This window comes from Thermomyces dupontii (genome assembly GCF_041956625.1).
Source record: "Thermomyces dupontii strain NRRL 2155 unplaced genomic scaffold VTN31scaffold_7, whole genome shotgun sequence".
NCBI classification, from domain to species: Eukaryota; Fungi; Ascomycota; class Eurotiomycetes; order Eurotiales; family Trichocomaceae; genus Thermomyces; species Thermomyces dupontii.
Window position 1 is genome coordinate 1,054,895 of NW_027192313.1, and position 16,895 is coordinate 1,071,789.

At 51.1% G+C, this 16,895-nt stretch overlaps 5 protein-coding genes across 5 annotated transcripts; 4 read left to right on the top strand and 1 right to left on the bottom strand.

The window, feature by feature from the left end:
* Nucleotides 1-60: 60 nt before the first annotated feature.
* Nucleotides 61-8,917, top strand: VTN31DRAFT_6742 (uncharacterized protein; the record flags this gene model as incomplete). Its single annotated transcript, XM_069407386.1, has 4 exons — nucleotides 61-4,671; nucleotides 4,725-8,636; nucleotides 8,690-8,781; nucleotides 8,836-8,917. The coding sequence occupies 4 exons, from the start codon at nucleotides 61-63 to the stop codon at nucleotides 8,915-8,917; spliced, it is 8,697 nt and encodes a 2,898-aa protein (XP_069258917.1).
* Nucleotides 8,918-10,448: 1,531 nt separating this feature from the next.
* Nucleotides 10,449-11,859, bottom strand: VTN31DRAFT_6743 (uncharacterized protein; the record flags this gene model as incomplete). Its single annotated transcript, XM_069407387.1, has 6 exons — nucleotides 10,449-10,835; nucleotides 10,890-11,239; nucleotides 11,310-11,335; nucleotides 11,388-11,449; nucleotides 11,507-11,625; nucleotides 11,685-11,859. The coding sequence occupies 6 exons, from the start codon at nucleotides 11,857-11,859 to the stop codon at nucleotides 10,449-10,451; spliced, it is 1,119 nt and encodes a 372-aa protein (XP_069258918.1).
* A 1,061-nt stretch (nucleotides 11,860-12,920) lies between these two features.
* Nucleotides 12,921-13,275, top strand: VTN31DRAFT_6744 (uncharacterized protein; the record flags this gene model as incomplete). Its single annotated transcript, XM_069407388.1, has 2 exons — nucleotides 12,921-13,061; nucleotides 13,126-13,275. 2 exons carry the CDS (start codon nucleotides 12,921-12,923, stop codon nucleotides 13,273-13,275), a joined length of 291 nt encoding a protein of 96 aa, XP_069258919.1.
* Nucleotides 13,276-14,528: 1,253 nt separating this feature from the next.
* VTN31DRAFT_6745 (uncharacterized protein) lies at nucleotides 14,529-15,305 on the top strand (the record flags this gene model as incomplete). The annotated part of the gene is made up of 1 exon (XM_069407389.1): nucleotides 14,529-15,305. The coding sequence occupies one exon, from the start codon at nucleotides 14,529-14,531 to the stop codon at nucleotides 15,303-15,305; it is 777 nt and encodes a 258-aa protein (XP_069258920.1).
* A 529-nt stretch (nucleotides 15,306-15,834) lies between these two features.
* On the top strand, nucleotides 15,835-16,404 carry VTN31DRAFT_6746 (uncharacterized protein; the record flags this gene model as incomplete). Its single annotated transcript, XM_069407390.1, has 1 exon — nucleotides 15,835-16,404. One exon carries the CDS (start codon nucleotides 15,835-15,837, stop codon nucleotides 16,402-16,404), a length of 570 nt encoding a protein of 189 aa, XP_069258921.1.
* Nucleotides 16,405-16,895: the final 491 nt, after the last annotated feature.

The following is a 16,895-nucleotide window of genomic DNA, read 5'->3' on the forward strand; positions in this document are numbered from 1 at the left end:
TCGGACTGACTCGAAGTCGTCTGGGCTATCGGGCGCGTGCAGAGTGGCTTGCCGGTCGACATGTCGTTTTTCAGCTCGACCACCGTACTGGTGGGAATTTTGTTGCTCTACCTATCCTCCTTTCTACTCTTCGCGATCATCCGCATTGCAACGGGCGTATCAATCCAGCGAATCGGGTACTTCTCCTTGCGACGCATTGCATACGCACCTCGGGAAGGAATCCAAATCGAGGTCCGCGGGCTAGGCTTGTCTTTCCATCGGCCATCCTTTTCGCAACCGACGTGGATCACCTTCCGATTGACCGACCCAAAGCTAACGATTGATCCGCGAGCCTTGAAAGATGAGAAGAAAGCGAGGCCAGTGTCGGCTCCGTCGAGCTCGGACCCTGATGAATCCACCCCGATCACTCACGGGGAGCGGTCGGACGTGTCCGGCAATGGGCCGAAGCTTCGAACGAGAACCTGGACGCGCTTGACAAAGTGGAAGGATCGGATCAAGCGGCTGCACTCGAGAATCCAGTGGCTGGCTTTGTTTGACTTGCATGTTATCGACTCCACGATCCACTTCGTTGGCGCCGGACAAATCCAGCTGGGTTCAGTCAAGCTTGCGGTCGACACTAGGCAAAAGATGGTCCAACGGGGCCGGATGTTTCGTTATAAGAAGCGTCAGTCACCGAGTTCGCGGCCGGTCGAGTGGATGATCAACGTGCGGAATATACTTCTGGCGGTGGATGGGCAGGAGCCAGTCGAGCTGCTGGACCACTTGCAATTGAACATTCATGGGCATGTTTACCGAGATAAGGAAGGGCTGCGAGACGCTTCGATCGCTCTCAAACTCGGCCGACTGTTCATTCCCTCGGATGACTTGTCTGCGCTTTCACGGACGATTCGAGAAGCCAAGCAAACGTCGCTCAAAATAGAGTCCGGTAGCGAGATCGATGATGGGGAAATTTCATTCGCCGATTACGTGGAGGAGCTCGACCGACCTGGCTCGCGAGAGGACATAATTATGCAGACGGTGGCGGATTCCAGGGAGTTCGTTAGCTCCTTGTTAAGAGGCATTGAGGAAATTCAGCTTGCACTGAGTTTCTTCCGTATCTCGCGGTCGTTTTACGCCCATCGAGGTGACAAGAAAGGGGTGCATCTCAATCTTGTTACCCATGAGGTTGGGATGGATCTTCATCGCATGAACCCCAACACTCCCGCCCATCGCATGTATTTCCAGTCAGGCGACGTTGCTCACCAAGCTTTATTGGCTGCCATTTCCATCTCTGTCAGCTTGGACGACAATGCCGGCAGTACCGATCGATTACTCTATGTGCCAATGGCCACCACAACAGTCAAGACGACTCTGCCGTCCAAGACCGTCACCTTCTCCAGAGAACACGATGCGGCTGAGCGCAACAGCAATGTGTTGTTCTCGAATCTTGTCATCACATCGCCGGCACTAGATTTGGAGCCACGCCACCTTTCGCAAATCCTCCATTTGGTCGAGGCGCGAGCATCATCGTCACGAAGAAAGAAGCGGAGTAGCCACCATTTGATTTTGCGGCTGCTTCCCAAAGCCAGTATTAAGCTTTCCGTGCATGAGCCGGTTCTTCGGCTTGTGCTCCCCATCACAGCAGACTCGTCAATAGATGGTGGTGATTATAATCTCTTGATCTCATCAGTCTCCTCCATCTCCCTCGACGTTGAATCATCCCATTCCCCCGACGCTGCTGTTCAGTACTCTCTGTCCTCAACGTACCGGATTACGTCCCATCAGCTCTACTATCAGACGGTGTCCGGAGCGAAACACAACATCCTCCAGACACAAAATATGGAAGTCCGGGTCCACTTCAATGCCACATCGGAAGTCCTCATGGCTGTGAGCGGGAATCTCAATTCCTTTTCAGTTCACTTGGTCAATGAAGAGGTGACCAGGGGTATCAAGGAGGTAATGGGGGAGTTTCAAGCTCATATGAAGCCTAAGAAAGTGGTTGGCACCAACACCGAGCAAAAACCGGCGTTTCTGAGACGCCTCCCAGCATGGCTCGCCCAGGTGCAATTCGAAGCCACTGAGCTCAACTTTGAAGTCGCAGGCGCTCCACCTGGGTCTGCCAAGGCACAAAGGGGGGTAGCGCTTCAGCTTGAGTCGTGGACAGCCGATTACCGTTCTCAGAACATAGGGGCCCCGAGACACGCTCCACGACGTCGTACCTCGAGCCATTCTAACCCCTCGCTTGTTGGGGATGATCCAACATTTCGCCTTCCCACATCACCACCTAGGAAAACTCCAAACGGTCGCTCAGATGGCCGCCGTCTTGTGATTCATGTTCGTGGCTTGGAAGGCTTCGCGCTCGAGTCTGAGGACTACATGGAGCCTGAATCCTTCCTCTCACTGCCTCGTTGGGAAGTGGCGTTCACTACCCAGAGTGATCTTCAGGGCCCGATATTCCACGTCAATTCCGTGGTGAAGGCTCTGTATCTAGAGTTCTCTCTATACAGATGCTATTCCATCGGGGTGGCCGCTTCTGTCCTCGGTGACACTTTCATCTCTCATATGGATCACCGGCCTCAATCAGGCCAATATCGGTTTCGGGCCTTTGATAGTTCGTCCTTCGAAAATTCGTCACTGCACATTCGGAAACCAGCCTCGCCGCGTTCCGATCTCACCACGGTTGATGTTCGGTTCAGTCTTGTTCAGGTCAAGGGGTTCATGCCCAGTGAACCCCCTCTCTTGCTGCAAGTTTACGGTTTGGCTGCCGGAAAGCATCGCTGGTCGGCGCCTTTTGTGCGCTGTCAGTTAGCGAGACTCCACGTTGATGCTCCGAAGCTCAAAGGTGCTTGGGCAAGACTGGTGACGATGAACAGTGTCCGTGTCGATTTCCGGGAAAGCAAGAGGAAACACGGCCGTGAGATTCAAGAGGAGCGGTCTATCGATCTATCAGCTGACTTTATCCGTGTTGGCGTTCCTCATAACTTAGTTATGCATCGGATTTTCGATAATTTTATCAATACTGTCAAGGCGCTGAAGCAACTACGCCATCGATTCCGGACGAATTCAGATGAGGACTCGTTGGAGAGAGTTCCAGAAGGCCCGAAGATCCTGCCTCGGATCTCTCTAAGAAGCAGGGCACTGGCTTTTCAGCTGGAAGATGATGCGTTCGAATGGAAACTCGGCTGCATCTATAGAGCTGGCCTAGTTGAGCAAAAACATCGGCTAGCTAGAGAAGAGGCATTCCGATTGAAATCACAGAAGCTGAAGAAAGAGGAGTCCAGGCGAAGCGCGTCCAGATACCGTGGGCGTTTTACAAATGCGGATCCAGCCGCGGAACGCAAGAGCTATGAGACCCGGAGGAGCGCAAGCACTGGTAATGAGGATGGGAGGAGTTCATTTGAATCTCGCGGCCGACCTGGCCAAGCTCGTTATGATGCTGAGGGCTCGGCGAATCTGTCATCGACCGCGAAAATTTCCGAGGATGAAGCATGGCTCCGCCTACAAGAATACAACGCTCGTAACTGGAAGGCCAAAGTCAATGCTGCATTGCAGTTCCAGTCGAAGTCTTTCAAAGAGCTCTCTGCTCGAATTGCGGAGGCTGACGAGCCTCCAGAAGATATCGAAGACGATGAGGTGATCCTCGCTCTTCCTAACAGACCCTCTTTGATGTCGGCCTTTATTACCGATGCCTACTTCGTGATCGACAAGCCCAGCTTCCCAGTCCATGAGTATCCCCAATTTCTCCATCGCGTTGGCAAAGGGATGCCATTGGACATGCAATACGCTCTTCTGGTCCCCATGAGTCTCCAATTGGACATGGGAGAAGCTCGGGTCACTTTGAGAGACTATCCCTTGGATTTCGTCCATGTTCCAGCACTTCGGCCGGGCCAATCGCCTCGGTTACCGAGCCTGTCTCTGAAGTCGGACTTTGTTATTGCTGAGGAGTTCCGTAACCACGAGTCCACACGAGATGTCCAAGTGTGCATCCTGCCACCAACGAAACTTCCCGATGGTACCATGACAGATGGCTTGTTTGTCACTGTTCGGAGGACAGTGTCCCCTGTCAAAACATACTCGGAGCCCGCCGTCGAGATCAACACCAGTCTTCCTACATGCATCACCTGGTGCATGTCGTACCAGCCGGTCATTCAGGATATGATGAAGATATTTGAAGGTTTTACCAAGCCTGAGATCGATCCTTCTGAACGTGTCGGGTTCTGGGATAAGATCCGGCTGAGCTTCCACTCTCGCATCAAGGTGCGATGGAAGGGCGACGGTGATGTGCACCTCCGTCTGAAGGGCTCCCGCGATCCTTACATCGTTACTGGTTTCGGTGCGGGATTCGTGATGTGCTGGCGTAAAGATGTTCAGTGGGATATTCACCCAACGTCCGATCCCAAGGAGCTTATGGCTGTCACAAGTGGCGAGTACGTTCTCGCGGTGCCCGATTACAGCCAGGAAGCCCGTTATTCGTACGAGTTTGCCCTTGATGACTCTCAAGCGCCGCCCCGAAGCATGGCCAAGGATGTCGTAATGTTCAAGAAAGTGCTCATGAAACTGTCTGGAAGCGTCAAGTGGTTGGCTGGGCTGATGTTCGAACGCAATGTTGAGAATGGCCGGTCCTTTGAATTCAAGCCTCACTACGAAGTGGTCCTCAAGCATCCTAACTATATCGACGAGGAGACCAGAAAGGTAAGAGAACATCGTTCGCGCAGCATGAAAACAGACTTAACAGAGGCGGATAGGACTATGACGCCTTCAGAGGGTTCCGCAGCAATCATATCCATCTCTCACTCGCCGTCATGGCGCCGACCGGGGCTGGCCAATCCGAAAGCAACTATAATACAGTCCATCTGACGCCTCGTATTTTTACCCATTTCTTCAATTGGTGGTCTCTCTTCTCTGGCTCGATGTCACTCCCAGTTCGCCAGGGTCGCTTGTGGCCTGGCATCACGAAGACGAACAAGAAATTCGGGCGTCATCTCGCAACCGTCAAGTACAAGCTATTGATGTCCCCTTTATTTGTCTCACATATCTACAAACACAAAGATGCTGAAGATTATGGCGATGACGTTGTCACTGCCACAGGTCTCAAGGTGCGACTTGCGAATTTCAAATTCGACCTTCACCAGCGACGGGAGCAAATTGTCAATACTCGTGTCAAAGGCCGTCTGAAACCAGCCAAAGCCAGCGCGATGCGAATTAATCGTGCTGAGTTGGATTTCGAGGCAGCTGATTTCAGGGCGGTGTCGGCCACCATTGAAGGAACCGACCTGGGAAGCACCGACACGGACGATTTGTGGTCTTCATCTCAACAAGCCCCCTCTGTCGACCTTTCTCGCTTCACCATCCCGGACGAGGATCTGAGCTGGATTGATATGGATGACTTTGTCGAGTTAGATTGGATCTTGCCCCAAGGGTCAAATGCCAAAACCGAGATCTTACCTCTTGCGTACACGCCACGTTTTACTTACTTCAGACAAACGGATCATGACGGAGAATCATCAGCCGGTACGAGCGTTAGCCCGTTTGGGACGGAGCCAACGCATGATTGTGTGATGGCTCAGAACAATGACCCACGCCGTGTTCAAATGGACCTGTTCAGGGATCGGCTCGCAAATATCGAAGTTCACTCCGCAAATCACGAACGCGTCCTACGAGAATCCGAGCGAATGCTCGTTCAGAGTGGCGGAGATGACCATGATCTGAGAGTCAGGCATGAGTTGCTCCTTCGACAGGCAGCCTCACTGGCTCGAAGACGCAAATTTGTTCAAGCCGGCCTCCGTAAACTGGAAAAGCTCATTCAATCGAATGAAACGCATCATGATCCCGGAGCTGTTGGGTCGGAAATTGACATGCGTTCGTCGGAAGAATCTGAAATAAGCAGCGACGACGGCGAGCCGGACCTGGACGAGCAGTATGCGCCTCCAGACGATGACCTGGTGAACGAATTTTACAACCGTTTCACCATTCATAACCCCCAAGTGAAATGGAACAACTCGCTCCGCAACATAATTCTGAGATACATCCACCAAGTTGGCCAGAGACGAGGCTTCATGTACTACATGTCACGGCAGGCCGTCAAGTTCATCATCGACATTGTTGAAGAGCAGGCCAAGAACAAGCAGCGGAGGAAGGAGAACCTCTCTGAGCGAACCTCTTCGAATTCCGCAGATGCAACACACGGGGAGAAAGATGATGCTGATAGTGTGGAGGATCGCATCGAACAATTTCTCCACGATGCGAAACGATTTGTCAGCTCCAATGATTCTGCTTCGGAATCAGCCGCGAAGAGTCGTGGTCGTTCAATGTCAACCGATTTCAGCGACAAGATACCATCCGAGTACACTGCTCAGAACAGCTATCATCTTCGAATGATTGCCCCACAAATTCAGTTACAAAGTGACAAGAATCCTCGCTCGGTCACACTCGTGGCTGCTAAGGAAATGACGCTGAAGGTCCTGTCCATCATGGATAAACGGCGAGTGACCGATGATGTAAGTGGCCTGGTACAACGCCGTTTCACTCTTCACATGGACGGTGCCCAGTTCTTTGTTGCGACGCAGAAAAACTTGAAAGCCCATCTGCAATTCTATGCTGGTAACAAGTATGGGAATCCTCCTGGATCTGCTTGGCCCCCATGGCTTGCCCTGGAAGCAATGTTCGATTTCGGATTGAATCCGTTCGGTTTCTCGCGAATCATCCAGCGAACGTCTGCTAGCCTTCGCTATGATAAATTCAACAACCTTCGTCTGAAGTACAATGACGAACTGGCACAGGGCGACGATGCGGTTCCTCATCCTGACAACGGCGAGGGTCGGATGGACCAGATCTGGGTTGATTTCCCCAACATCCAGACTGTCTGTGACTCAACAGAGTACTACACGATGTACATTATCGTGCTGGACTTGCTACTCTACAGCGAGCCGTTGGAAAAGGTTCGAAGCGAGCGGCTAGAGAAGATCATGTTGGCTTCGGATTTCAGCGACCTCCGAGGTGCGCCGGAAATGGTGTTCAAGCTCCAGGAACGGATCCGCCAGTTGGAAGAAATCAAAGAGTACTTCCAGATTCAAGCAAGATACCTCGACCGACAAGGCCTGGAGGATCGGCTAGCTCTCGAAAAGGATCTCGCCAACTGCGAGGATGAGCTGTTCTTCATAATGAAAGCCATCACGACGTCGCAGCGCAGAACCGACGATCGCACCATGTCCAAAGCCAACGCTATGCTCCGCTGGCGCTTATCGGCTTCCGATGTCGTATGGCATTTGATGCGGAGCCACAGTGAACCTTTGGTGGAATTCCAGCTCGGCAATGTCATGTACGAGCGCACGGACAATTCCGATGGTTCTAACTACAACCAGATCGAAGTCGAGCGCTTACAGGCTTTGAATCTGCTGAAAGATGCAGTATATCCTCAAATGATCGTTCCCTATGAGGATCACCGGAATCGTACTGGGCTAGAGAACATGACGCTTCGGGTGCAATGGTACATGTTGGAGGCTGTTGCGGGAATCCCGGTGTTGGATGACTTTGAAGTGAGTCTTTCTCCGCTCAAGGTTCAATTGGAGCGGGAACTGGGAAAGAAGCTGTTCGAGTACATCTTCCCCGGTATTGGATCCAACGCCTTCGAGAACGGTGGATTCTCCCCCTTCATGATCAAGCATATGAAGCCGCTTGATATGGACGAGTCCGACGGCGAAACAACGCCGGATTTCGTGTCAACGCCGAACAGCCACGGCAGTGTCTCTGGAGATGACCGTCACAGCGCAACAGGACCCGGGTCTATTGAGCTGAGGTTGCAGCCCACCTTGTCACTCGGGGATCTGCAACGAACGACGCAATTGCGTCCCGCTCGGTTCAAAGATCTGGGCGTGTCTAAAGGGCAAAAGGAGCGGGATCAAAATCGGCTGGCTCCAACGGACAGGCCTACCGTTGTCCGTTCGATGACATCGGGTGGCCCGTTGAAGAAGAAGTCGATGGAGAGTTTGCGGGCGCTGACACGGTCGTCGACAGAGAAGTCCCTGGGCAACGCCTCGATCAAGAGCAGCAGCACGGACGACACCAAATCCAAGAAATCCATACTAGGTAAGTCGGCGAAGAAAGAGCCGGCCGACGACCTCACGCAGATGATGTCCCGAGCGTCGAATTACATGATCCTGGCCCATGTGAAGATCAACGACGTTGTGCTTTGTCTCAGCTACAAGGGCAAGGGGGAACGCAATATCGAGGATATCCACAACTTCGTCTTCAGACTGCCGGTGCTCGAATACCGGAACAAGACGTGGTCGAACCTGGAATTGGCTCTCCGTTTGAAGAAGGACGTCATCAAGGCTTTGATTTCTCATGCCCCGGCCATTCTGGGGAACAAGATCTCTCATCCGCGGCCATCAAAGCAACAACAGCAACGTCTGAGGGAGCTGGCGTCTTCGTCGCAGATGTTCCTCCCATCGACGAACTCGTCATCTCTCAGAGACGATTACCCTGCCTCCAGGAGTCTTGCAAGTCGGGATTCCGGTGGAGAGTTCCCAGCACCACCCTTGTTCTCGTCCATGCATCGTGTGGAAACGGATTCTCTGGACCCGTCGGAGTCGCAGTCGTCGAGTTCCCTCGAGCCCAGCGTCGTGGAATCTGATTCGCAATCTCACCAATCTCACGAGGTAGGTTTTTCTTGATGCCGCGGATGAGGTCATCTTCTTATATGATATCCCAGCAGGGCAACACCAGCAGTCCGAGCAGGATATTTGGACGATGGACGGGCGAGCGACCAGGCACCGCACGGAGCCAAGTTGATGAGGAAGACGGGTGAGTATCGTCCTCCGTTTCTCCCAACGGGCTTCAAGCTGAGATCACACGCAGCAGCCAGAAGAACACCATCCGCAATCTGGGACGCAAGTTCCTTCACCGAGGCAGCATCGGCCATTCGACACATAGCACCTGACGCGGCAACCGGTCACATCTCCTCCACACATCTCAACGGATAATATCTCGCCATGCATTATATCGGAGTCTTGTTTTCTCTTGTTTTCTTCTTTTGTTTACTTGAATCATTCCTTTTGCTCGCGGCTTGTTTTCCGTTCTCTCTAATTCTTGGTGTATGGAGGGAATCTAGACATGGAGTTGCGTATTGGTTGGTCAGATGGCTATTGGCGAGGGGTATTGATTGGTATCCGGAAAAACTGTATATAGAAGGGAGATTGCTTGATGTAAATTAATCGCCTGTACCTAAGGGCACTGTAATTGTATTGACAACCCATTGAACCTAATTTCATCGTCACGGGCATCTATTATCCTGGCTTCTTGCATGGATTTCTCGCGGAGTTCTGAATTAGTTCCTTCACTCCTCAAGTCCTTCTATCAGCCTCTCGTCGAATAAGGGCTCTTTCGCTGTTGGCCGGTCCTCGGGATTCCATTGCAAGGCCGCCCGAAGCCACAGGAACTCTTCCCTGTCTTCCCCTTGAATATCTTCAGCTAGGCTCTCGAGCGTGATGTCTGGGTTCGGGCCTAACTCTTCCTTCCAGTTCCCCGCTTCGCTCCCCAGAAGGCGGAGCTCAGACGCCTGTCTGCTTTGCCGGAATTCTGCAGTGGGAGGGCCTAGTAGCGCAATCAGTTCTGCCATGTGGACTCTGTCATCCAAGATGCCGTCAGGATTTTTTGCCATTTATTAGCGTTGCGAGGGCTGGCGATGTCCCAGGCGTGATTATATACCAAAGAGTACTCCGTACTTAGCATCATTAACCAATCAGCTTCCATCACCATAGTAAGTAGTTTCTAGTTTCAAGGCATGGTTACATACGTAGAGAAAAAATGAGAACCTACCAAGTCGAGAGAATCAGGGTTCACCCACAACCATAGGGGACACTCCTACCATCCACCTTATAATTCCGTTTGATCTTCAAATCACTTCAGGAACTCTGTAACCCAGTCGGGCTTCCCCGAAATCAATGAAAAGTATTAACTAGATGGTCTTACTCGAATCTCGAATCTCAGCTGAGCATGGATGTGTTGGCTCGGGAGTCAACCCCCCCTTGTACTTTCAAGAATTGTGGATTGGAGATAGAAGCAGTACTGCCCTAGCCAAACTGTTTGATGATTTGATTTTCGATCGAGATGCTGTCAGATCCAACTGGTGAAGCATCACTTCGTGCATGGTATTGATGTGCTATTCGACCTAGTAAGTCATCAAGTCGAACAAATCATGGATTAACCAACACGGCATAAACCATATCCTTGAAGAAACATCCAACAACACCATGCCATCAGAATCTCTAACCAGCCAATAACCAAGAGCATGATTCTGCAAGCACTATTAGCGATCATTACATCTGAAGCAGATCGAATTTAGTAGTTACCAATTGAATGCAAAATACACTTTCGAAAGAGTTAAAGTGAGAAATAAAGGCCAATAGAAATCACTTTTGCAATGACCCAGCGCTGAGTAGTGGCGATAATTAAGGGTCGAGAAGAGTTGATCACCCGTCAGCACCATTTTCAGAATGTCGCTTCTTTTCGTGTCCGTTGGTGTTTGACTCGATATCATCGGGATTTATCTTCTCATTGACTTGTGCATCATGATTGGAAGACTGCCCCGAGTCTTCAGCAATGGTGGCCTCGTTGAGACGGCCGGTATTCGACGATGGCGGTGGGTGTGGCTTTTCCCGCGTGAAAGGAAAGAGACGCTCCTGGAACGAGTTGAGTCGTGTCCGTGCATACGCGGTAATATCATCTGTATATGGCACACCGCCATGTCCTTGGACTTTGCCCCAGGTTGCCTTCTCCCGGCGCAGGTCAGCCTGGACCCATGGGAACGTAATGAGGGTCCACAATCCGGCCCAGCCGAATGGGAGGGCCCAGCCAAGCTATCAGGACGGTAAGCACCGAATCACAGTGCAAAGCAAGGAGAGGCATCATACCGTGTAAGCTACATCTGGGGATGTAGTGAAGACAATAACAGTAATGGCAGCCGCAGCAATCAACGACCCACCGGCCCAGAAGCAATTCATCTCGAAGAGCATCCGTCGGAAGTACGGGCTCGACAAATACCGGTTCCGCAGGGCAAAACGATAGCTCTGACCACCGCCGCCATCGACTGCAACGATGTCCTCTACCAAAACATACAAGGCCGTCGGCATTGTCGAGCCTTGAGGGGTCGATGAGATGCGGAAAGGTGCTTTGTACCCCAACATGCGCAGGATGTCAAACGACAGATGGACGGCGCCAAAATAGAACATAACGGTGGGAAGCGGCATGGCAAGTAGACGGACTGATTCGCTGACGGTCAGGATCAACGACTCGATAATGAAGTGCGCCTGTTCGGCGCAGGTGAAACTCACTGTAAGGAATTTCTTGGACGGTTCCCCTGCGAAACGATCAATGGCTGCGATAGAAGACTGTTTGTATGCGATGCTCACACTATCAATTCGACCGCCAGAATCAACCATACAATGGTGAAGTTGATTTGGAAAAAATCAAGCTGGCCAGGCCATTGATTAGACAAGTCCAGTAATGCTCCTTGTTTCACATATCATACCCATGATTTCCGTGCATTCAAGGGCCTCGCGCGCGAGTCTTTTCGAAATAGATTATATAGTCGGAAGAAGTATTCAAATACCGATACCCCGCCCAGCGCTAGCGTACTGATGGTGAACACTGACAACCTGTTAGCGTTCCTTGCTCACAAGAAAACTGGGTGGCGACATCACACGTACCCAAGTTGAGGGTCAAATCGGTACAATATCGCAAAGCGAAATAGAGAATCAATGGCTGAGCCAACGTGTCAATCACGAAGAGCGTCCAGAAGATCGTGATCGAGCGTTTCCGTTCGCGCAGAGAATATGGCAGAGGCGGAGGGTCATCGGTCTGGGGTACGGCCGCTTCTTCCATGGCGCGATCACTTTGGTTGAGTCGCGGAGGAGGCGAGGGCAGGCAACATGGGATTCACTGACAGACAATCATTGTGGAAGGATCCATGGCGTGTGCTGACGGTGATAATGAGTTGACTCGGAAGACCGGAAGGAAAATCATCATGATTAAGACAAACTGTTTTCTACACCAAACGATCTGATTAATTCACTAGCACGAGTAGGGCTAGGTAGTACTACGAGTACAGGGTCCCAAGGCCTGGCCGAGTCTGCAGTCGGGCCGAATCGGACTGATAATGTTCGGGATGCCAAGATTATGATCGTCAAGGCTGTATGGTGAACTAACCAATTACGGTTAAAACAACTACATACAGTAAGTACCCTGAAGCTTCGTGTGCCAATCAGATTGGCTTGTCCAAATGCCAAGCCGGGAAGCCGGGCACTCCGGAAGATGACGTCATGCTGTTTTTTGAAGCCTGGAATTCGCTACGGAGAAAGACGGGAGTAATTGACAGAACAAAGAAAAAAAGCTTATGTCATGCGTCATGATCGTGGTTATCACGTGCGTTTAAGCTCTCTAGACCATAATGCGAGAGGACGAGGCTCTTGAATCTGCATTGGTGGATTCAAGTTCCTGAAGACGCACGGGGTATCGATCCGGACAGCTCGCCAGACTCGACGTTGAAGCGGCCGTGCGCTCAGAAGGCTGCCTGACGTGGTATGAGTCTGTCCAAGATGAGGATGAGAGGATGGAAATGTACCATTACCTACTCCTTTGCAAAAAAGCGGCAGCTTCTTGAGGCGTTAGTGACTTCCCAATGCACATGGCTTCTATCGTCCAAAGAATGTCAATGGACTGGCACCAATGACTGCCAATGTTCCTTCGATCAAGGAATTGGGATATACGTACCGCAATTGCTCTCTCCATGACCGGAGCATGTATCGCAATGGTAGTGCGCTTAATTGGAGGGACTACCGGACTTACATGGCATACGGTCCTAGTGAACTCCCGTACAGCTCCGCGGATGGCTATTGTCGACGTTGGTTCTGCGGCCATTTGGAACAGATGTCCTAGATACCGCTATGTACGATCGGAACCCTGATAAGCGAAGCTGGTTGACTTCCGATGCCTTGCCGTGGCATCATGGCCCTCGACCCCAAATGGGACCTCATCCCGCTCCCCAGAGTCAGCTTGATCAAGCCGCGGGCGCCGAGATTCCACTGGTACGCCCAGATTTCACACTGTAGCGAGTAATTGATTGCTGTGCTAATGTCTGCTGGGATTCAGAAACTCGGCAGATCGCTTGCTCAACTCGTGGCCGATAACCAACACCTGCTCGTCTTCAAACCATCTGTTCATGAAGGCCGCACGACACAAGGCGTGTTTCTCGCGGACGAGGTGGAAAGGCTTTCCATCGCCGAGCAAATGGATGGTTAAGTCTGCCATATCCATGCCACTGGAGACCATGCAGTACATGTGGTGCTGGCGCCTCAAGACTGTACACCCCAGCTCTTGCATTGAGTTCGCATCGCTGCTTGCTAATCTTGAAAGTAGGTAAAAAGGTTGTAAGTCTCGGTTGGGGACAACGCCATTTGCTGGATGGTACTGCGATAACTCGACGCTTGTTCGGATGGACATTTCCGAAAGAGTATATATTGCTCTACACTCCTCGAACCGACGACGAACTGCGAATTGTGATGAACATTGTTCGGGCCTCGGCGGGTTATATGACGAACTCTAAGATATCATCTTCTCCCTTGGGCTAATCAGATGCCCAGTTTGACGAGATTGATTCCTGTCCCTGGGGGCATCATATCAGAGACTATGTCCATAGTAGTATATAGTCGATAACGGCTGACATGAGGTGCTACTTCTGTGGCCTTGAGGCTCCATAGAGTGCATAATTTCTGCGTCGTACACATGTAACTGTGGACATCTCAATGCGTAGCGTAGTGGTACTAGCAATAATAGTAGCTTCAAGTTTCCTGCTAGGAAAATAGCATGAGTACGGAGTACTCCGTAGTCGTAGTGAAAACCCCAGCCGCAATGTCCGTGGGACTTGTTTCGGATTCACCGGTGAATGCGCCAACGACAAGATATTCGCAGTTACATGTACAATATAAATTCCTACGTGCCATACGGGGCTTCAAGGACGCACAGAATCACAGAGGCCATCATTTGGTAAGTCAAAAACTCAGGGAATGGGCGCCAAGATGCGATGGTGATGATGTATGTCATGGTATGATGGTGCAGCTTGATTTCAAATTTAACTTCAAATAATGGACTACCGAACAATGAACCAATCACACTCGAGATTCAAGGGAAACAGTCGGCAAATGTTTTTTAAACTATTTTTTTCTTCATTTTTTTTCCGCATTTCCTTCTCTCCGCCTGACCGCAACAATGGTCGGCCGATCCTGTATCCTCCGGTCTGCCAACCGAGGACGTGGCAGGCACTACCGTTTCCAATTGGGTTCAAGTAGGAAGAATCTTGCACAGAGTAGTTACTGCAGTGATTTTGACTGCCTGCATCTCTCTGATCGCCCTGGCATACCTAGTAGCGTTGCAATTGAAGCGGGAACTGAACTGGTACACGTAAGTACTAAGAGTCCTCCCAGTACCATGGAGATGTTGAACACTCAATTCCTCCCCGTTTGAGAATCTGACTCTCCAGACAGCAGAAGAACCGTATGCCTTCAATACGGCAAATATTACAACGTCGCGATCTTCCCTTGTGCCGGCGCCTCTACCTCATCTTCTACAAGTACTGGTACCGTATCCGCCGTCTCCAATCACCGTTGAAACTCCGATACAGCCTGGGTCGGCTCCGGCACAACCATTCTCGACCTTGGTTAGCGCTTCTGGGTCTCTTCGTCCCTTATCCGACATGGAAGTTTCCAGTCCCAGAGCCGCTTCCTCCGCAGGAGTTGCTGGGGAACAAGGAATTGATGCTCCACCGTCGCCGTGATCTTCGTAACCTGACCGCTATACCCCTCTGGCGCGCCCGGGACACTCCACTGCGGTCATTGTATCGCATGTGTGAATCCATGTTATCGGGCGAGTATAGCCCACTGGGGGAGGAGACAGAGTATTTCTGGTATCAGAGCCGCTGGGCATTATATGATATCCCAGATCCTGCAGATCCAGATCCAATTCGGTATGCGCTTCTCGCGTCTCTTGTCGAAGAGCTGGTCACAGCATTCAACTGGCGTTTGAGCCTTGGTTTGAGACGAGATCGCAATCATGAGTTCCGTCGGCGCGACGAAGACCCATACCCTTCCTATGAACCTGTATCAGGACCTGCATGGACCAGGGATGTCCCGCCAATTCCAGCCGAATGTCTTGCTTCTCTGCCAGCGGAGTTTGTAAGAGATGGGCGCCGGCTTGTCCTCGAGGAGAAAGGCGTTAGTGAGCCTTTTGCGAAACGAAACATAGTCACAAATGTTGGGTGGCTATACACAATTTGACCGTCTTTGATTATTTTGGAGGCGTTGTGCTGTTGCCGGTGCGGTTAGTTGATCAATTTATTAGCCGAGCATGAACAGGCATTTGCGCACCACGAAACCCACGCCACGTGTTCGCACGTTCAGATTATCTTGTGACGCGATTGGTCGTTGTATGACAGATCTCTCCTCCATTCCGTGCGCCGTGTTTATCAAGGACATTTTTTCCTGATGAAGCTGGTTTACTTAGTTGATTGTTGAATTTCCTTGGAAGACTTTGGCCGCCTAGACTCCTTGAGATCCCAGATACGGCGTACTTACTAGGTCCCTGGACGCTTGGACCCCACGCATGCAGTTATCCTAAAGAAAGAACATCCATTGTTCTCTGTGATGCCGAGCACAAAGATATGCCTCGAGAAGGAGGATTTTGAAAAGGTTAAACACCCAAGTCTCGTCACAGATGAAGCTCTTATGATCAATGCAGGGAATTTATTCAACTTCGATTTCCCAAATAGGGCTTCGGGCGTTGGATGAGCAATTAGCAGAGAGCGAGATGATCGTCGCTTTCGCTCCCATAGCACTGATCACGGCCGGCGGGTTTCTTGCCGTGGCCTATCTCCAGAATAGAGCTTCGACTGGGGACCTTGACTACATTCTCTCTCCGGAATGGGCAACGGATTGGGATATTAAGAAGCCACTGCGCGACGGGATACAAAAGGTTGCAGAACGACTTGGCTTCAATCATGAGTGGGCGAACGAGGATATGGCCATTTTCGTCACGCCTGAAGCGAAAAAGCGCCTCTTCGAACAGGCAGAACACCAGAACATCGTTCTCTTCGAGGGCGAGCAAATCCGTATCCTCGCCGCGCCCATGGAGTGGGCATTGGAACGCAAGATCCGGCAATTATTCCTAAGGAGTCGCGACCGCAAGACCGAGTCTGATTGGAGTGATTGCTTGGCAATGCTCAACTGGCTGAGAGATCAGAACAATGGTCCCCTGGATCGTGAGCACATCCGTTGCCTGGACATCAACGGTTTCGGCGTTGTTCCTGATCATTCAAACATGGGTGTCATTGCTGCCGCTTACCGTGAGAAATACAAAGAGGAGATATTTCGAAGTTGATTGATGGAGAGTGCCAGGGGCTCGATCCTTTTAGCCTTCTTGCATCGATGAGCAGTTGAGCACTTCATTTCGCATCATTGTATCATGCATGTGGGTTGGCTAGTGTGCTAATGGCAGTTTGGCATATAATTCCAATGCTCTTTTTTTCCGACGTATTTGCTGAAGGTTCGACCGTATCTTAGATACTTTTTAGGCCATGGAATCATTTCCTACCAGGGTTCAGTGATGCTGATATTCCTTTGCCAGTAACCCTAACCCTGATTCTATGCCAAAGAAGACCGACTTGAGGTACGACACCATACAGGAGGCCAACTAAGTTTGATTGGCTGGTTGGTCAGGTCACTCAGGTCACTGCTGACTCAGGTGTGGCGACGCTTAGTTAAGCAAGTCCACGCTAAACCTGAAAAGAGGGTTGATGGCGCCTCTCTTTTCGCTCCATCAACGCACAAGACATCTTTCGTTCGAAACTCGGCGAGCTCATCTTTCTCTCC